This window comes from Anoplopoma fimbria, chromosome 6 (assembly GCF_027596085.1).
Source record: "Anoplopoma fimbria isolate UVic2021 breed Golden Eagle Sablefish chromosome 6, Afim_UVic_2022, whole genome shotgun sequence".
Lineage (NCBI taxonomy): Eukaryota > Metazoa > Chordata > Actinopteri > Perciformes > Anoplopomatidae > Anoplopoma > Anoplopoma fimbria.
In genome coordinates, this window is record NC_072454.1 from 10,514,472 (window position 1) to 10,536,342 (window position 21,871).

General features: G+C 40.1%; 1 protein-coding gene and 1 pseudogene across 1 annotated transcript; one reads left to right on the forward strand and one right to left on the reverse strand.

The window, feature by feature from the left end:
- The first annotated feature begins 514 nt into the window (after positions 1-514).
- Positions 515-4,875, forward strand: LOC129092727 (indoleamine 2,3-dioxygenase 2-like; annotated as a pseudogene).
- A 3,895-nt stretch (positions 4,876-8,770) lies between these two features.
- On the reverse strand, positions 8,771-21,552 carry LOC129092802 (inhibitory synaptic factor 2A-like). The gene is made up of 3 exons (XM_054600824.1): positions 20,390-21,552; positions 16,542-16,613; positions 8,771-8,954 (listed from the first exon to the last, which is right to left on the reverse strand). The coding sequence occupies exons 1-3, from the start codon at positions 21,550-21,552 to the stop codon at positions 8,771-8,773; spliced, it is 1,419 nt and encodes a 472-aa protein (XP_054456799.1).
- Between the last annotated feature and the right edge of the window lie 319 nt (positions 21,553-21,871).

The following is a 21,871-nucleotide window of genomic DNA, read 5'->3' on the forward strand; positions in this document are numbered from 1 at the left end:
TCCACATAAATCTTTTTTTCTGATATTACATAACACATTTGAGAGTCAAATGATCTTCAGCTGAGGGGAATCAATATCAGCGTTCATCAGAGTTTCTTCAATAATTCATCACTCTATATTGAGTTTGGAACAATCAGCAGTTGAATGTATTATTAAACCATTTGGTATTTGTCTCAATAACACACTCATAGATATATAGCATATTTCAATATTTCTGTTATTTGGCAGGAGCGTTTGTATTAAGTATCTTTCATCAACTTCCAAAAATTATGAATGAAGATATCCTTTATACTGCACACTTTACAAAATAGGGAAATTAAGCTTTGCTCTGTTGACTCCTGACATTTAAATACAAGTAATCTGATTGGCTCTTTGCTGTTGGGAGTGTACCAAAAAGGGATATCAAAGATAACAAAGGTAGTGAAATCATGCTCAAGGCTAGTTTAACAATTGATATCTGTGTGTCACACACACAGAGTGATTACCCTCTCAAAACACTGCAGTAGAGTTCCTGGCAGAGCATATGGAGACTAACAGCAGAGAAACGCTGAAGGCAAACCTTGATGCATTTGATATTTCTGAGGAGCTTGGATTTCTCCTTGAAGAGCCACTGGTGCGTTTGATTGTCATATTTTCTTTTTTCATACAACAGACATTTCCTGTCTGTTTAGTATTTTTCGATCAAAAGAGATCTGAAACTCGGTGATAATATGTCATGACAAAATTGAACTGCATATACTGGACACACAGAGACATTTTTGTTTACCACTGATGACTAATAACTCTTACCTATTGCCTTTGTTTAAGTAATTTGGTTAGCAACACACATAGCACCTCTGGGCTGGAACTGAAAATAATACTTTTTATTTTTAATTATTAATCCAGTGAAAACCTGTCTCTTCACCTTTCTATTGAGCATGACTGAGCTGCAACAATAAGGAATTTTGGCGGTCCCTGTTGAGGAAACCTCTCATTTCACTGCAGCAGGGTCCAACAGTGCCCTATTCAGTCCTGATCCTGGCTCTCAGGTGCCTCCCTTCCCTCCAGTGTGCCCAGCAATACTGCCTTGGCCTCTAGCAGCTTGGTGTCGGCGTTGGCTCCCAGCGGTGACCGGCAGTGCAGTGAGGCAAAGCTCTGCTCCCGGCAGGCAGAGGAGTTATAGCTGCCGGGTGCAGAGCTGTCCTCTTCTGGCCGAAGCTCCGACTGCAAGTCAAAAGGCAGCTACAAAGCAGGATCTGAGTCTGACAGCAGAGGGCTGGTTTCTCAGGAATTGGACTTTGTGTCAGCGATCACAAGCATTAAGAAAACTATATAGAAATAGCCAATCGCTGGTTTTGATAACCTATGGCATATAAGGCCTCAGTTATCACTTGAGACTGTTTCATACAGCAACTAACAGTACATAATGAAAAGAATCGGTCAACAACCTACTAGAATTATATATCTGTAAATGCTGCTAAACTAATTTATCAGCATTGACATTAAATGAAGAATTAAACATTGGCATTAAGTACAGTGTAGTTGTCTGATTATACAGTACTTTTCCATCTGGGCATCCCCTGTTTTCTGCGTGGTTAATTTTCTCAGTTTCTCTACTGACTGCCTCCTTTATATTGCTTTCTCTCTCTGATTGATAGCACCAGTCATTCCCTAACATGCAGGTCAGGCACCATAGCAAACATGTGCTGATGATGATACTGATTACACTCCCCATGAAAATCCCCCATGCAAAAAAACAATCAAAAATCAACGAGCAAGTAATTTCTTTCTTATTATCTTCTAGACCGACCTTCCAGACTATTATTGCGAATGGTTAGACCTGGCCAACGATCTCACACATCTGATAGAGTCACGGAAACTACGGGATCTGGTTCACAAGGTGAGAATGTGCAATGCCATCTCGATACCCATTAATGTAAATGTGGACATACAGTGTCATTTGTGAACCCTTGATGGTGTTTACTGTTCTTGAGAATGGAAATTTAAAAACTGAATGTCTAATGGGCGGCTGTGGCTCAGTGGAGAGCAGGGTCATCCCCCAATCAGAGGATCGGCGGTTCGATCCCTGGCTCCGGCAGTCCATGTCGATGTGTCCTTGGGCAAGACACTTAACCCCAAATTGCTCCTGCAGGCTGTTCCTGCGGTGTATGTATGTGTATGAATGTTAGCTAGGGTCCTGATGTTCAGGTGGCACCTTGCATGGTAGCTCCTGTCATCAGTGTATGAATGGCTGTGAATGGGTGAATGATTAGTAATGTAAAAGCGCTTTGAGTGGTCGGAAGACTAGAAAAGCGCTATACAAGTACAGTCCATTTACCATTTACCATTTAATCACACTCCAGATGCCGGTGTTGAGTCCCCATCTCTTGAGTGACCATTGGGAACTCCGGCTGGCTCACCTAGCGCTGGGTTTCATCAGCATGGGATATGTATGACAACATGCACCTGCTCAGGTAAAACTCTACAGTGCAATGAAATGTATATAAGTCTAGGAGTCTACACACATGTAATTAGGTTGATGGGGAAAAAGGTAGGATGTTTAGCATGTTCATCGTGTTAGTTTAGCTTATTAGCATGCTAACATTTGTTAATTGGCACTTTACACAAAGTGCAGCTGGTAGGAAAGTCATGGGAATCATCGAATCATCTGATACATGGGATATATCATCTGGTAACCATGAATGTCTGTTCAAACCTTTTTTACAAATACATCAATTACGCGCTGCTAAGATATTTCACAGTATGAGTGAAAGCTTTGACCTAGAATACACACTAGAGGAAAAGTTAAGGGGAATCATCAAAGTCAGCAGGATTCATCCTCTGGGCACAAAAATATCATGGCAATCCATCTAACAGTTGTTGAGATATTTCAGTCTAGATCAAAGTGTTGGACTGACCAACGTCCTGTGCCTTCCCTAAAGACATACCCAAAATCTCAGAGAGGTGTCACCACTGGAATGATATTTTATTATGTTTGTTTGAAAGATTCTCACAAAAGCCCTGGCCTTGCCCTATTGGCTGGTATCTTGTAGGCTCGGCCTTCCACCCATCCTGATTTACGCAGATTCAGTTTTAGCCAACTGGAAATTAAGGGATCCCACAGGGTGAGTAATGCTGTTTCATTGCCTCAATAATGACTTGACTTCATGCCCATAGTCCACAGACACTATTTCAATATAATAGTAACATTACAATAAAACTGTATATGTCTAATTTTCAGTCACTCACTGAGAAAAATTGCCAGTTATCTCTTTTTCCACTGAAAAGGTTCGCTTCTCTTTTAATTTTAATTTCAGGAATATGGAAATCGGGTAAGTAAAAGGAAAAGAAATGTCATTAACTCCCAAATTGTCTTGAATTTCACATCTGCAATTTCACATTATTTCTTTATTCTGGTACTCTTGATGTTCAGCATTTATCATTTTAAAAACCTCATTTTCGAAAAATAGGAACATGGACTTGATATTTTCCTTACCCGGTGGGGAGAGTTGCAGGGGATTTTTCATGGTGTCATTGTTGGTTGAGATGGCTGCCAGTTCAGGCATAAAGGTTTGTACTGGCTGCTGTTGCTCTTCCTCTTTTTCATGTTGACTATTTTGAACTTCAGCCTTATGCTGTCTGTTCACCTGTCCCCTTCCTCCTTTGTGTCCCATCCACATGCTATGTGTGTCTATGTTCTTGCCACTGAGTGATGGATCTCGCCTCTAACCAGGGGGCTGTGGAGGTGATGCATGCCAAGAAAAGCTCAGAACTCATCGCCGTACAGAAAGGTCTCATAAAAGTGACTCAGTCTTTAAAGAAGATGAAGGAAACTTTCCAACTCATGCACAGTAAGTTTAAATTAAACCTAGCCCAATCTGAATTTAATCAATTTACACGCTGTGCCTTTTATGAAGGCAGGAAAATTCAAGGTAATTAAAATAACTGAATTTGTCGTCTTTCCAGACCATGTGGATCCAACTGCGTTTCATGGAACATTGAGGATTTTTCTCTCAGGGTGAGTTTTAGGGCCGTTACAATATTTGAAGTTATTAATGTTTTTAATAATTATCTCATCTGGTGCAGATGAGATGATGAAATTCCCTTCTGCTTCGGACAATGCTCCTATTGTACTTTTCTCTATTAAGGCACTGTACATATATTGTGGAACTGTGTGCTTACAATTCATCTATAAAAAGGAGGTTTATAGTATGTGTGCATTTGAACTGTTTCAGATGGCAAGACAACCCCATGCTTTCAAGAGGGCTGTTGTATGAAGGGGTGAGCAATGAGCCCATTTTGTTATCAGGCGCAAGTGCAGCCCAGAGTTCAGCCATTCAGTGCTTTGATGCTTTGCTGTGCATCCAGCATGAGGATGAGGCAGGTAATGATGCATTTCCCTCAACCTTTGACCCCATCAGATGCTTCTCATGAATGAATCACTCGGTTTGTGCAGCCAGTTGATTGCTCTGTCAGAGGAGGAAAGGTTGTTATTTTCTTTCTTTCAAAGTCTGTTTTCTGTTCTCGACATTGATTTGGCTATGTATAGGTGCCTTCCTGACACGCATGAGGGATTACATGCCTCCCGCCCACCGTAAGCAAATAGAAACTCTGTCTGTCTGTCCATCTCTGCGAGACTTCATCCTGTCCAACTCCAGCTCTGATCTCTGCCAGGCCTACAACTCCTGCGTATCAGCGCTGGTGGATTTACGGAACTACCATCTCAATACTGTGACCAAGTACATCACCGTGCATCACCGTGGCTGCCCGCTGAGAGGCGTCGGCACAGAGCTGAACGCCACAGGGACCAGCGGATCCACCTTCATGGTCCTCCTAAAAAGTGTTCGTAACACCACTCAAAAAGCACTGATCTTAGAGGGGCCGTCTGAAACCTAAATATTATAACATCCACGATAGCCAACACTCTTTTATGCATTTGAAGTTGAATTTATACAATGTTTACAAAAAAACAAGTATCAACAAACTTTGCCTCCATTATTCTAATCAGACCATTGTATCTGTCATTATTACAATTAAAGTCTTTGTAAATTTGCTGGGTCAGTTATGCAACTCAGGGTGCTTTGTACTAACCATGACATCTGAGATAAATCCAAATCCAGAAGAGCAGTGTTTGACACTGGATGAAAATGGTATTTTTGCTGAATTCCAATAGTTTACCTTTTCGTTTTATACAGTGAAGTAGGAATGGACTCAAGGGTGTAGTAAGTACACTGTGACATCACTGTTGGGTGCAGCAAGAGAGACTCAAGAGTTTGAACCAGAGGGGGCAGTAAAACTCCGACTTTTTGTTTTTCTTAATGTTTTTCTTGATAATAACTACTATAAATTACTAAAAAGTCATTTTTTTTACATACTATCCAATGTAATGTCCAATGTTTTATGTATTTCTTTTAAAACTGCACTTTACTTAACATAAAAACTGATATCACATGATATGATTGTAAAAACTTTTACAGACCATGCTACATAGCATGGTCTGTAAAAGTTAAAATACAACACTAAACACTACGTTTAGTGTTGTATTTTATTTATTCAGGTTTTATTTGTATCAAAGAATTAATATGTAATTCGTAAAACCTAAAATCTGTACACCCTTGATTCTTAATATTATTTTTGAGATAAATTATTTATAATTAAGATGTATATACAAATTATTATCATTTGCTATAACAATGCCTGATCATGTTGTTTCTGACCGGTTTTAAAACTATTTATAATAAGGAAATGCACACAATGATAACAATGAATGCCAAATAGAAGAAAAGCATTTCCTTTTTTTGGTTGATATTATCTAATTTGGCTTTTATAAATAGAAACTGAAAATGGGAACTCCTACGTGAAGAGGCAGAAGGCAGAGAAAGGAGACAAATGTAAAGAGAACCATGAGCAGTGAAAATAGGAAACAGAAATAGAGGAAGTAAATGCTGTAGGAATCGAATGCTAGAGGACACTGGTGAAATAAAAGCACAAGAGAATCAGCTGAAGAGAATGAAAGAGACAGACATGGTGGGAGAAGAATGGATTTGGGATCAGGTCACTTTGATTGAAGGACTGGAACCCCCACTCGCCTGAGCCTCCAGGTCTTGACTTGAAGTGTCCCTTCTTGGTATTGAGCAGTAATCCCATTAGAAGAGAGAAAAAGGAGCTCAACCACACTGCCGCTGCTGAGCCCTGGTCATGGTCAATCCCTGCTTTGCTAAAGCACAAAAGATGTAAAATGAGGACTGTCTGAGACCGGGTGAATAGAACTCCGCCTGTAACTACACCTAGTACTGTCGCATATTGTAGAGTTACCAAGTAGAAGGGGATGCTGGCTCTGGAAGCGTTTTTCTCCATTTCACTTTTAACTTTCAATAAAGTTGTTACTGTTACTTAACACAGAATTCTCCCGGATATGTAACAATTAGATTTATTTACACAGGTTAATGCTAAAGACACTGGTTTCAATTATTCTAACTTTGTTTCTGAGAAAAGTTATGGCTTTAAATACTACAATACCCATGAGCCTCAGCTGCCATTGCTATGGAGAAGATTCTAGTCAGAGGCGTAAACCAAAGCGAGCATTCAGCACTTTTTCTTGGCAATTTCAAACAAACTGCAGCACTTTAGTGTCTGAATTCAATGAAAGTGGACCCAAAAATTTAAAGTGAACTGATTTCCCACTGTAACTTTCACATTGCAAAATATGTTTTCTAAATAGCACACTTAAAAACATTTTTAAGTTGAGATGATTGGAAGTTTCTTACCCACATGCAGTTTAGGAGTCCTAGTTAACTTCTCCCACAAAATGTTTATGTACACAAGCCATTTTGTACTGATGAGTCAAGTGGGAAAGTTTCATGCCAATCGGAAGCTGTAGGCGTGCTCCAACTATGAGTCAGTATCATTGACCGTGGGAAAAATGTATGGAACTTTTTCTTCCGGAACCGGGAGTGCCCCAAAACAGCTCATCTGCCTTCGCAACTCTATTACCTCTAACTTTCAATAGACATAGGAGCACACCAGATCACCATTAGTTGAAAATGTTTTAATTGTGATGTAGAAACAGTAGAAAAATGCATAATATTGCACATAATCACTAAATTGCACTTTCTCAAAGTACAGATCTTTGCTTGGAAATTGGTGACCTGAATAATGTAATCTACTGCGTAGTCTAATGATGGGAGGCCAGTATGAGTCTTCCTGACATTCCTCTAACAGTACCATTATCTACATAAGAGCTGCTGTTATAAAATCACTTTTAGTAAATACCTGCTTTGAAACAGCGTGCAAGTTCAGTATCATTGCTACATCATCAGTGTGTTTTTTTTGTACTTAACCAAAGCTGGTGGCTACAATTCTCTACAAATCTCTGCTGAAAGATTGCTACCATTCTCCATTAGCACTGTTTATAACCATTCTGTTCTTGCAAGTTCAGTGCACAGTTATTTTGTTGGCAGGTAAACAGATGTTTTCTGTAATTCTGCAAAAAAAATAGTATTTTTTTACAAGATGGAACTCGCAGTTGAATGGCAAGATAAATCAAACAAAAGAAAACAACACTTTGAAGTTAGCTAACCTAGCATGAAAGAAAATATTTAGAAGAAGATAAGGTTCAAGACTTCACATCAGAGCTTTGCTGTGACACAATGCGTGACTGAGGGGCAAGGCAAATGCTTAACTCAAAGAGAAATGTCAAAATAGCCTTTACTTTTTTGTTGGAAATTCAAAACTCAATAGAACCCTTTTTTTAAGTTATCATAGAAAATATTCTGCCTTGGAAGTATTCGAAACATATATGTTGTTAAAAATAATTTGACCTAAGCCAGAAGACTTCTGCACTTTTACAATTGTACCTTCAAGAGAAGCAGGTACAAACATTTATGTATATATTTTGAATTTAATTTCACAGTACTTTGCTTAAAAGATTCATATAGTCTAAAATATAAATTCTGAACATTACTTGACACTGTAGCCAACAGAAAGGACAGGATGACTGAGGCAAAGTTGGCTGGCTAGTTGGTTGGTTGCACAGTGAGCTAAATGGAGAGTTAGAAAGAAGGACAGAGAGAGATAAAGGGGCAGAGTTACAAAGAGAGGGAGGAGACAGGAGTTATAAACAAAGGCAGGCAGACGTTCAGTCCGACAGACAAACTGAGCAGGATGTTAACAGATAATGAGGAAGAAGAGAGAATAGACGAGTCACAAGAACAGCGCTGACACACTGCCATTTACTTTACGGCATTTCAGTCTTTCAAGCATGTTCCTCTCAATAGTCAAATGTTTGTGCTTTGCCGGAGGTGGGGCTGATGTCCATTCAAAGATAATAGCTTCACTCATAAAAGGCCCTCCACATGGCGCCTCCTCTTGTTGCCAAGCAATATGCTCTAAGGGGAAGAAGACCAAAAGTGCATTGCATTGGAGAAGGTAATAAAAGTCATACATATAAACTATGAGCTGCATTTAACCAGTAGATAAAAAAAACATTCTTCTTTACACAGCTAAGAAACATAGATGTTTCCCAAAGCTCACCTAGTTTTTGCAGGTGTGTGGCCATCCTCTTCAGCGAACATGCCAGAAAAAGGTTTGACAGAATCTAAAATGTTTTTTGTCCTCCAGCTGACTTAATGTGCAGTCTCAACTCAGCACCCCCGATGAACTGGTTTCTGTCGTTATCCATCCTCCTGTGTTGATCACTCCATCTGAATATTCCCTCATCCATTTCGAGAATAACAGGGGTATTAATTTGCCCAGCAAAAAAAAGGCTGTTTCCAAAGCCTTCATGTTTCAGTCAAAGGAACCAGAGTTTCCAACGAGCATGCTTTTTGGACTCTGTCTTTGATTTGCGTTTCGGGGTGGATGTGAATACTTCATTGGAGTAAGGGAGAGCGGGAAATTGTTGGCTGTCCAGGGGGCAAAGTCTCTTTATCAGGGTCTGTAGCTTGTCCTCCTGCAGTTTGAAATCCAGCTCGACACTGCAACACAAGCATAAGAGGCAGAGCTTTAGATCATTTATACAATTCAGTTCAGTATTTTACTTTAAAAACAAGGATTTGACAGTAGATTTCTGATATCTGTAGGTTTTCAAAGTTAGTAATAAAAAAGCTTGTTTTTGGTGGCTGTAACATTTCTGACTCAGCTTTTGACTTCGTTTTTATTATGTCAGTAATCCACTGATGTCCAGATGGAGGCTGGGAGGGAGGCAAACCGTTCAAATGCACTGAGAGACACCCTGGCAGCACATATCTCTAGCGGCACATATCCACATTTCACAGACTCCTCCGAGTAATAGAGTTCCTTTGCATCATGTCTGTATTTTTTTATGGATGCAGTCAAAGGGCTTTTCCTGCATATATTATAATTGCATAAAAAAAGGGCCAGAATGTGGATTGCTCCTCACATGAGACCTCCACATCCGCCAGTATAATCCCAGGCTGGTCATCGTCTGATTTTATTCCGGCACCGTAGTTGAACTCTCTCTCTCTGATTAAATCTCTCAGGCCTGAGAATAAATGTAGGGCTTAATCCCATCCAAATGAAACCACTGAGAGGCCAAGCATATCCTGATTAACTGCCTGTATTCAAGCAAAGGATAAATGCATTTTTATACACCATCTCTTTTCACTTTATTGCTATTGATTTGTAGGGCTCTGTTAATGTATTTATTCCTGGGGTATGCAATAAATTGTGGTAGCATCCGAATGGAAATAAAGGAGAATTAATCATCTGCTATTTTCCTGCCAAAGTGACAACCGTACCTGATAGTAAAATGTTCTGTTGCTTTTTTGGTTTTGGGCATTTTAAATTCATCCTCATTTTATTTATCTTTTACATTTCCAACATTACTTAACGCAATGCATTTTAGAAGCACAGTGAATACTGCGATATATAAAGCTTTATTCTGTCATTCAAACTGTGGAGGATTAAAGGTGGAGGGGGAGTGAAGCTGCCGAAAGAGATGACATCTGACATGTCAAGGTCAAACATGTAGTCCTCTCCTTGTCCGCAGGCACACAAATAGACGTTAAGGCACAGAGCTTTGCCTGATAGGGTAAAAGCTCTGATGGGCAGTGTAATTAGTTCGCTGAAGGATATGCTATACTCAAAGTGACAATGAATCCTGGGAACTGTCCTCACCCTTAAGATAAGTGTCGGTTAAGAACAGAGCTCTATTAAAGCCTTCAGGGGAGAAACCGAATGGAGGGCTGGATAGGAGTTTGGCAGACTTGGACTTACAATGAATCAATACACTCATTTATATGAAATGAAGTCAAAAAGGTGCAGGAGCCTGGGTTTGTGGCTGCTGGAAACTCCTCATTATTGATATCAAAAGGTATTTTCAAGCATAAAAACTGTATAAAAACAAAACCTTTTTTTCCCACTGCTTTGCTCGTCCTTCATTTTCTTATGTTCTTTCTCCTTATTTCCATTTCAAATAAAAAGCTCACTCAAACCTGCAGGTAAACACTGATGACAGTGAGAAACTCAATTTTTTAGGTGAGACCGGAGCCTTTATCTTGACAGAACTGCTGTTTCTTGCAAAACAAGAAACATGATGCACATATCTCTTATTCATATCATCAATTGTTTCACTTCCTCCATCTTTTATCTCTATTTGCATCTTTAGTTTTATGTAAAAAAAAGAAGAAGAAAACTGTGTTTTTTACAACTGCTGTTTAAAAAAATGTTGACTTGACAGAAAGCAGAGCGGAATCACAGCACCACAGTGCCACAAAGAATAGCCTCAACAATTATTAAGAAATTAATCACTTGGCAGATCACTGCAATTACTGTACGCTGTGGACAAATGCCACGGTGGGAAGCCAAGGGCAGCACTGCACAATGCGGGTGGCACTGGGGAGCAGGTGCTTCGGCAAACAAAAGCCCTACATCTAAGATCATCTCTGTGCAAAAACAGATTGAAGCAGCTGGAGACAGGGAAGCTTTTCTAGGGCATTCAGCAAAGCAGATTAATCATCTCTTTAGCTATGCAGTGTGAGTAGCTGTTGCTGTGATCAGTGGCGAGCCGTTTGTTTGTCTGCGGTCGTGGTGTGCTGAGCACCATTCAATGATTGTTGCTCCTGGGAGGGATTCATGCTGCTGTGAGATGTCTTTTTAGCAAGGCATACTCTATTCATTTGACAGTGTATACCTGCCCGCCACTTTTTCTCTGTTCTTTCTGCTGCCGGCACCTTTCAGTGCAAAGTAATTTCTCCTCTGGTGATTTCCCCTTTGGCCATTCAAAGTTCAAACCCTCCACTTGACAAGATGAGTGGTTCATGCCCAGTATAGTGTAACATCTTCAGAAATATGAGGGGGCATAGTAGAATGAATCACTAAAGACTGACAGTTATTCCCTCCCCTGACAGGCAACAGTTGAAGCAGAAACTTCCCGCAGGTTGATTTAAATCAGAAGCTGAATTCTTCCCGTCATGTATATCAGATATGAAAGCCATTGCCGTTACATAGCCTTCTGCTTTACAGACGCACAAAGAAAAACCCCAAACTCATTAATGAGAACAAAACAGAACGGGTAATCTTGACAATTGTTCACCAAAAATAAAACACAGCTCCAACATCTCAGCATGGGATACAAGTGCTAATTAGCTCTTTGCGTCTCATCATCTTGCTTTCCTTGAACTTAACTGTTTTTCAAAGTCGTTGTTAGTTCCAAATTGGAAACAACTACATTGTATACTGTGCTTCAAATTATTCCTGTGATTCTGTGTTTTATTCAACACAGAATCACAGGAATAAAATTATTTAAAGCTTTGATCTGAGGATGTTTGTTAAACTGGGCTTCCTGCTGTACACTCCAGGTTTTCTCAGTGTAATATATAATTTCCTTCGTATGCTCTTGTAAATCTTGTTTGAAATCTTGTTTGACCTACTCATATTCAAACTACTTGTTTGAATATGAGGAGCAGAAGATGATTATAGTCCATCCATCCGCAGGGGTGCTGGAGCCGATCTCAGCTGTCAATGGGCGAAGGCAGGGTTCACCCTGGACAGGTCACCAGTCTGTCGCATATAGAGACAGAAAACCATTCACGCTCAAATCCACACCTACGGGCAATTTAGAGTCTTCAATTAACCTAAGCTGCATGTCTTTGGACTGTGGGAGGAAGCCGGAGAACCTGGAGAGAACCCACGCTGACACAGGGAGAACATGCAAACTCCACACAGAAGGTTGTCCAGCCCGGGAATTGAACCCTGTCCCCTCTTGCTGTGAGGCGACAGTGCTAACCACTACACCACCGTGCAGCCCTGATTATAGTCCGATCATCAAATTTCCGTCTTTGAGTTGAATGTTTCGGTTCCTTAAATACTACTACTACTACTACTACTACTACTACTACTACTACTACTACTACTACTACTTATAATAATATTAAAAATAAAAAAGAACTTCTTCTATCTAGCCAGGCAGATATTTTTTCAATTCATAAGGGTACTTTCATTCCTGACCCGTTTGGTTTGGTTAAAACAAACTCAGGTTCATTTGCCCTGTTAGTATGGTTTGTTTGGGCTGAGAAAGCTGTCAAATGATCCCTGGGGTCTCTGCACGGTTTCAAAGGGACTCTGGTGTGGTTCATTTAGGGATTTTATGAAACCAGATATGGTATTTTAGAAGGCTTTTAAAAGCTAAAATGCAACTAAATCCACCTGCCGATCAAGTGATGTCATTGGTCTGTGTTACGGCCATGTATAGGTCAATCGTTGGTTGATTCAGCAACTATTGCACCGTTTTATGTTCTCAGCTGTAACGATGAAGCTTTTTGAATTTTTGAATGCTACCACTCTGATTTATGCCCCTGAGCGACCTATTCTCCATGGCAATGCCAGCAGCGGCTCATGCATATTCCATAGTATTTAGAGCTGTCCACCTTGCCAAAATTAGTGCCAACACACAATTTCTCAGTAACAACTTTGAAATATTTCAACTGGCAGATAAACCTGAAACATTCTGCATTACTAGACACCGCTAGAGATATAGGTGAGAATAATTTTTATTTTGTAATATGTGTTAAGGGACTCCTTATGGGATCCCTTTTTCCCCTGATGTGATGGACCTTATCATTTATCAGTTATTCCCTTAATTTATAGTACATTCGGCCTCTCTACTTCTTTCTCTCTCGTTTTCTTGCCATACGTACGCCCTATTTGTTGCAGTGATGTATGAGATGCTGCAGCAAACCGGAGGGTGGGTAGGGACTGTCACGGCAGAGCTGAAGTCTGGATAAGACCTATAGGTTGACTACTGGAGCTCGGCAACTACTCAAGTCCTGAATTTATCGTACATACTGGAGATGCTGGACTGCTCTGAAATGAAGTGCTACACCTCAGGGACTGCTAATCTTGGTTACAGTTGCAAAATGCAGTCGTTGTCTAACTTTGAGGGGTAACTTTTTCTCCCAATTTTCTTTTCTAAGCGTTAAATTGCATCACTGCCTCTTATTCAAGGTGTCACACAGAGTGGTTTAACCCACATGGTAATTACCACTGCTCTATAAGTAGTTTAACTCTCTGTATTAATAGACTATTATAATAACTGGGATGTTCGTGATGAGGTGAGGTAATTGTATGTGACAGTAAAAAAGAACATCTGAAATCAAAAGCAGAGATGAAAAAAATAGTAATAGTAATGCTTATTATTTTTTCTGTCTGAAAACATCATTCAGTCTTGGAAGGTTTGTGCAGCTGAAGAATGCTAAACAGCATTATTTGCAGAATTTAAGATATTTACGACAAGGGCTTTGGCAGAAATAAGACGGTAACAGTATACTACGCTGCTTGCCAAGAGACTTGCTCTATTCACTGACTTAAAACCCAACATTAAATGAAACAGAGCACAGATGAAATTATAATCTTCCACGTTATTAGTACTCCACAGAGTGTGTTTTCAAAAGGGATTTTATTACCATACCACATGCTTTGTTTACTGACAACAGACTGGGGGCAGTTCTTTTGCCATCAGAAATTGTTCATAGTTTGTTAATTAAGCCAAGCTGCTTCACCGGCACCCAGAGTTGGCGAAAGATAAGATCAGTGAGGTGAAGAAAGAGAAACTCAGCTATGCGCTTTAGGACTTCTTCTTTGCTTCACTACGCAGTGGGTTTATTGCTTTAGTCGTACAAATGATGTTGCTGTTACATCTATAATGTTTGCTACTGAGTTAGATGAAACCTGAATGTACCATGTTGTGTGGTTTAGAAGGACTTAACATTCTTCCTCCTGACAGTTCAGTGTTTCTGATAGCAGAATCAGATTCAGGTTCAATAATATGTTGCCGAGATATGATATGTTTGTTTTGCCTTTCCATTGAGTGTCGAGTCAGTTTTCAGCTCTTGCAGTAGTGGTGATCTGCCATTATCCGTCGGTTGGTGAATCTTATTCTCGGGATCATTCAGTAGAGGCTTAAATCTGTTTTCCAGTGTTATTGACTACACAGCTGCTCCCTGTCTTGCAGTGGTGAGAGTAGCTTTCGCTGTGCAGCACTCTGTCTCTGTTATTCAGCTGTGGTTTTTGAGATATATTCTTTTCTGCTTTTATTTAGACCTACATCAGACCAAAGCTCTTGTTTTGATGCATCAACAGTATAACTTTTAGTTTAGTCATGCTCCTGAGGCAAGCCAGAGGCCCATGACTGAGTCAGTTTTGGTGTTCATATTCAGTAGGTCTTGATTAGTGTGCGGCCCAGATCAGGGAGAATAGGTCGTCCAAGTCTCCAATGTGAGCTGTATTGGGATGTCAATGGGCTCATGCAAGAACCTGAGCCCATTCTAAATCTCTCTAACTTCCCCCCTGAGGCTTATTTGAATAGATGCTTTAAGTTTTAACATGATAAACCACAACCTGTTCATGATAGTTGCATGTTCATCATTTGATCATAAGCGTAATCAAGGAGCTTTAAGTCCTAGGTTTAAGAAAAAAAAGAGAGGAGAAATTAGTCAGTATTACTTGACCCAGAAATTAGACATTTTTACTTCATCATCTAATCAGAGACAGAAATAAATAACAGTTTGACATGAATTAAGTTGGCAAAAAAAGTATTGCTAGAGCAAAGAATGATGGAAGGCCGTCAAGGGGTCGGGACAGTGATTGGAAATGAGCAATAACAGATTACATTTGATTATATGTTGATGTTATTGCAACAAAGGAGGTTCCCCTGGAGCTTTGGACTGTGGGAAACTTTTTCTATCACATTAGGTTTATTTTTTGTTTGCTTTAGCTATTTTCAGCAACATGTTTAAACTCAAATTCCATTCAGGTTAAGACATTATAATTTCAAGTCAAAGTCAGTTTGTTTCCTTCTGTGGAGAAATGCAGACTATCTCTACATGACCTGTACAACAGGACTTGTCATGCGACACTTGATTAAGTGAGGCCCAATGCTTTCTCATTCCCCTGTATCTAATACAAAATGAGTACACAGCTTTCAATTTCCAGTGGTTTTCACACCACAATCTGGGTCAGACTGACAAAATGTGTTCGTCAAGGGACAATAGAGAGGAGGCATCTTCTAGAAATATTACATAGAGCAAAAATCCTGAAAAACATGTCCTGGAAAGGGCAGTTTCCTTTTCTTTGCACGAAATGTTGATGGGTAAGTATTTACATTACTTTATAATATTCAAGGTGTTGGTAATATCTGAAATTCATCGAAAATCATTCAAAATGGCATCAGAATAAAGCTGGACGGCTCTAAAACCAATCTTTATTGTCGTGCAGCATATGGAAAACTTTCATATTCAGTAGGTACACAAAGTTTACATCTTTGGTTTTTTAAGCTACTTTCACTCAGGCCCATTTGAAAACAACCGAGAAGTCCCACTGTACAAAGTGTATTTTCAAAACAGCTGTCTGTTTCTTGTTTTAGAGAACAAGGTAACAAGCGGGTTCAACAGTAGAGGTTGTTGGAGTGAAGTGACAAATGGCACAAGGTTATAGCTTTAGTGGATTTCCCACCTGCTTCTGAGCCATTGTTCAGATCACAAGAGAACACTTACACCACACACAACTACTGTGTATTTTGACAGAAATCCAGAGAGTAAATACAACCTTTGTTTCCAAACAGAAAATTGAGTTTTATGGGATGTGAAGAAAAACTAGATCCTCATACTTCGTGACAGGTTCAGCTGTATTTCCTATCCTATCTAATACACTTCCTACTGCTGTATGATTACTTATTTATTACAGAGAGGCCACACATTCCACAGAATCATTATTTTTTACCATCCATTGTCCTATAGTAAAACACGCCATAGTGCAACACCTGATATACTAACCTAGCTGCACATTTAGTTTTTTGGGCTCTTCTTTTTATATCCCTGTTATATCATTCTATGATTTATCTTCTAACATTTTTAGTATCCTTTCAGCTGTCAAGCCTTAGTGAGGTCACTGTCTCTCCATACAGTTTCTGCACAGAAAAGCATCACTGCACCAAACACCTTGTAAGCATCCCCCCTTTCACACTGAACCAAATTATCATACAGGGAAAAAAAGCATTTAATGCAGCATTAATGACACAGACATTAATGACTGTGAAAAGGGCCCACCTGTAAATGATGCATGCGCTGTTTCGACAAGTGTCACAATTTGCTGTGTCTTGTCCTGTTCGGTAGGTGAGCCTGTGAACAGAGAGATGAAAAGATACGTGTGATCTCCAGTGACAGGCTTTAGCTTCCATTTTTCAACACCTGTGGGCATCAGCTATCAGCAAAAATCCGTCCAGCTTGGTCTTTACCCTGTAATGTTTATTCCTAACAGTTGAAAATGCAGCAAGGGCTCCGATCCTGCAGTTCTTTCAGATTTGGTTAATCAAGTGTGCAGTCTTGCTGATTTTACATAACAGGATTACCTTGCTTCGCCATGACATAGTTATAAAATGTGTTCTGTGTCTCTATTCTATGGGCAATAGGAAGTAAGAAGCAACTAAATGCTGCATGAATCATGTGTAGTGAAAAATCAATACGTTACATTCTGCGCTATACTGTACATCTTTTTTATTTCTCATCCAACTCAATTTGCCACAGACATAATGAACATCAAGGAGTCAAAAAAAAAGCAATCAGCAAGACAAATTGTATCTGCTCTGTTTATGGCATAGGAACACAGCCCCGAGGGCCTGTTGTCTTTACTGTATAAGAGTCGCAATTTGTTATGTTGAAAGACCTCCACAAAGGACCAACATAAGGCATCTCTGGGGCACGACAGAGATTTATGTGTACACATGTTAAAGATGGCATAGTAAATACACAATGGCTTTGTTGGAACATTCTATGCATATTTCTTAATTTGAATTTACAGAAGCATGCAAGGGAACAAATTGTTATTTGCCCTATAAGTCACTGCATGCAAAGGCAGGCTGCAGTGGTCTGGGGACAAAGGGAGGGGCTGTGTTAGAGCTGCACATGTAATTGTTCACTGTCACGGCAGCCCATCACCCTGTTCTATGTTACGTGGAGGGGTTGGATCTCAACTGCTCCCCATGACATAAGAGGTGACCTCATTGGGGGAGACAGAACAGCATGTGGATCGAAAATGCTGATGGGAGCTCAAGGTCAACAAGTTCATCCATCCTGCCCTGTTCCCAAATGAAGTCTCTCGGAGCAGCTGTGAGCAAGGACAGTAATTCACTGCGCAGACAAGGCCAACACTCATGCTGTGCTGCTGCCTGGCTTTTTCTTGTACATCTTTGTAATTTAAAGAGCTCCGCTCTAATAGTCAAAGCGCATTAACCTAAATTCATAATCACCACGTGTACTAAGCACAAAAAACACCCCCACTTCCTTTTCCCATTCAGAGTAAAATGCTTGTGAACAACTAAAGTGTCACGATATTAAAAAGCACAGAATGTCACATAGTATGACTTCATAGATGCTTCATGGAAAACAACTACACCTCCGATATACGTTCTATAAGGCGACTGTTTGTTGGCACAGATTCAGTGCTGTGTTGTCCGCCCACGTCAGCTGTCCTGGAATATGTCCTGCCCTCTTCATTCCACACCCCCTGCCTACGTGGTTGCTGCTCTGCCTGAGCACTGTATATTATTACATTTTTACTGATAACCTGTGATCAAAAACTGCATGTGACCCTAATATCCCAATATAATAATACAACTGTAGTTATAGTAGTTATTAACCGTGAGTTGCATGCAACACACATACTATAGAGAAAATATTCAACTATGGACTATTGTTATTATGAAAAATGACTAATAGTCTGTATGCAACTGCTTTTGTGTTATATTGAAAGCAAGTAAACCCCCCCAAATTAGGAAGTGGGATACTGAAGTAATGAATGCCGTCATACGAACAATGGGCCTCACGCAAGAACACATTCGTATTCTTATCCAAACTTGCTCTGACTTTTTTTGTACCATATGTTCCATATGAAAATGGCTTAATATAACGTCTCGCCATAGCAAGGCAATCGATGACAATGGAGAGGGTCAAGGGCAAGTCTCTATCATGGAGATTGAAGAAAGAATACGAGCCATAGTAGGTGATGTAGCACCGTCAGGCATTGAAATAGAGGATGTTCCCCAGGAAAGGGACTTGAATAAACCTACATTTGAAAAGGCACGCTCTTTTCCAAGGACCTTTCATGCTAAGACATCCAAAAGTAGTAAGTTAGCCATGACACACATGGTTACACTTCTCACTGACCTCACAATAAATATAACATACAGAGACAAATTAACAGCAGACTAATTGCAAATGACTCCTGAGACAGGTCTGGACTACTCCTAAATTGTGTTTGTACCTAAGAGAAAAGTAAAAAAAACAAGAAAATTTGTGAATGCGGCAAGTTCTTCTGAATCACTCGTACAAGCCACTTAAGAATGAAACTGTTCGTACAAGTTATTTTTGCATGAGGCCCAATGTCTCCATTGCTTTACAATTGGTTAACTTTATCCTTTTGTCCCTGTATGTATGCTAATAAAAAGGACGTGACATCATGTATTTATTCCCGGTGATAACATGGAGACTTTTGATTGGATTCATTTCAAAGTGTAGTTTCAAAGACGACTATCTGACTGTCAAGCCATGCAAAAATGGAATAGGGGAACATACTGTCGAGGGCATGCTTTGCATCCTGTAACTGCACCTCTCTAATAATGCCGAAGGAACACAACACAGCGTGAGCACTATAGCAGGCACATTTTTTGTGGAGATGAAAGGCAAAGTGTTATGAGGCTGCACTAATTGGGCCTTTACAACCAAATTCCACAGAGCCACACTGGGGTGCCTTGTTCTCCACTGGATATGGAAGACTTAAATACAATTTGCTTTGTGTTGCTATGGGTTTAAGAGATGGATTATTTCAATAGCACTGCAGTAGGAGTCTGGCTGTGGACATGGCTTGAGTACTTTATGAAGCTTTTCAAGCCTGATGTTACCTTACACAAAGTGAGACATACAGCTTATTGTTCAAGCATTGGTATCAGATCGGTGTTCTGTATCGACCTTTACCCAAGGCTCAGGTATTGGTATTGCAAAAATGATGTAATTCTCGGTAAACTCAGCTGTACTTTGTTTTTGGTGCTTATTAGTTTAGCATGCTAACATGCTAAACTAAGATTGAAAACATTGTACCTGCTAAACATGTTACAGTGTCATTGAGAGCATGTTAGCACTCTGCTGTATGTGAGTGTTTAGCTCAAAGAACCACTGATGCCTCACAGACTCACTAGCCTGGATGTAGACTCTTTGTCTTGTTAAAGGACCATGTCGTTTACAACTAAGGTCTTATTTTTCTACTTTAGGACATCATTGTAATTGCTCATAATAAAATCGCACTTTAGTTAATTGCTCAAATATGAGAACACAATGATATTGCCAAAAAGAAACCTGTAGAGGAAATAAACCCCAGCAGTCAACAACCACTCAGGTTTTAAACAACCCTCCTTATGGCTGAATTTATCTAGAAGAGAAATGAAAGGTGAACTGTAAAGTAATTACCAAAAACTGCCCATTGTGAACACCAATCACAGTTCAAAGACTGATTTCCTGGTTAGAATTTGATCATATTGCCACCAACAGAGTTCTCCTGTGAGATTAGGGAGTATTACCATAATTTCGGGTTATTTCTCCTTTGGGTTTAACTTCAAATAAAGCAGTTGAAATAATCTGGTTTAAGTGTTTTCAACAAGTCAACTGCTCGCATTTCTTGACATTGCTGTACTGATGATGCTGTGTTCACATTTATTAGCAATTACTTTGGTAAGTGCAAGGTTATTATAGCCCATAAAAATAATGGCCAAAGCTACCACCCTCATGTTGTTACAGGTATTATGCTTTTTCCTGACAGAACACTGATATGTTCATGTGTGTACAAAGTACATTGTATGTTTGGTTGCATGTGTTAAAGTCTGCACTGTAAAGCTAACTCTACTCACCCCTCTCTCTGCGCTTCACCTTTCTCTAGCTCCTGAATAACTCCAAGAAGGACTTTGATGGTCTCCTGGCTCGAGCTGATGAGGTTTTCCATGGCCTGCAGCTGTGCTTTGATATCCTTGTCTCCAGATAAGGGCATTATCTGCTGGCTGCTCCTCATGCCTGGGGCTCCTGTGTCTCTTGGAGGAAAGCCCTCATCCCCACCGACTGTTTGCTGGAGTTTAGAGGAGGCTGACGCATGCCTTGTTCGACACTGCCCTTGTGACTGCACAGAGCATTTGGCACTATGGGGAAGTGTCTGTGACTGCTGTTCGTTTAGCTGCGTACCCTTTTTCCGTTTACAGCTCACAGACGGGCTTCCTAAAGACTCCACCTGTGTCAAAGAGTTCCATGCAACAGGGCCCATACCCTTTGACTTGTTCTGTGAAAACTCTGAGTTAGCCAGCTGGCGCTTTGAAGAAGTGCCAGCATCCATGTCTTCTTTGGGTAATCCTTTGTGTTTGGTCCTTGTCCCACAAACCTGGTATTCTGTCTCTTTTTTGGAAGCAGGGCTGCCCGGATGGCACTCTTCCGAGAAATGTGAAGAGTCTGGACAGGAGGGTCCATCCACACAGTTGGCACTGGAAAGCAAATCCTCTGCATCACTGCTGTCATCAGTGTGGTGAAGCAATGCTTTAGTCTGCCCCACAATCTTACCCTTGTACTTGGAGGACTCCCCGATAGGTTGTCCATCCTCTCCTCCTGTCTTTATATCACTCAAAAAACCATTGTTATGTCCTTTATAATCTTCCACCAAAGCAGTATGTTTGAATGTATGTCCTTTTTTCCTCTCAAAAGGGAAAGTCTTGTATCTCTTAGTGAGGTCAGGCGAGGTCTGGACACCAGTACTCTTGGTCACGTTTGGAATAGAGCGTCTGGCAGGCATTGTCATATACTTTCTCTGTGTCACTTTGCAGGAAATGGATCTGGAGCGTTTTCCTCTACGCTCATTCTGAGCTTCACAGATATCCTGAAAACGCACTTGTAAGGCCTTGTTTCTCTTCTTTACCTGTCGCTTGCCTGATTCTGGTCCAGACTGTGTATCTAGACTGTGTGAGGGGCCTGTCTCTGAATCTGATTCATCTGAATTTGAGAGAACGCATTTGGTGTCTTCTTTGCTCACCATACTTCCTGAAACAGGTAAAAGAGAAAAGAGCATGTTTGTTATTTTTTTTATTACATTACAGTCATTTAGCAGACGCTTTTATCCAAAGCGACTTACAAGAAGTGTATCTAGTTTGGAAGCAATATAATCTATATTCACAGAATGAATATACTATAACAAATTATTCTTGGGACTATAGCAATAACCGGGGAACATATTGAAAACCTTTAACAAAGACACAATCTGTGATCCAATATCTAAATCAAAAATCTAAACTTATGTTACAGTATTTATCAATACACACAGATCCACATAACATGTGTCAAAGGTTAACCTTGGA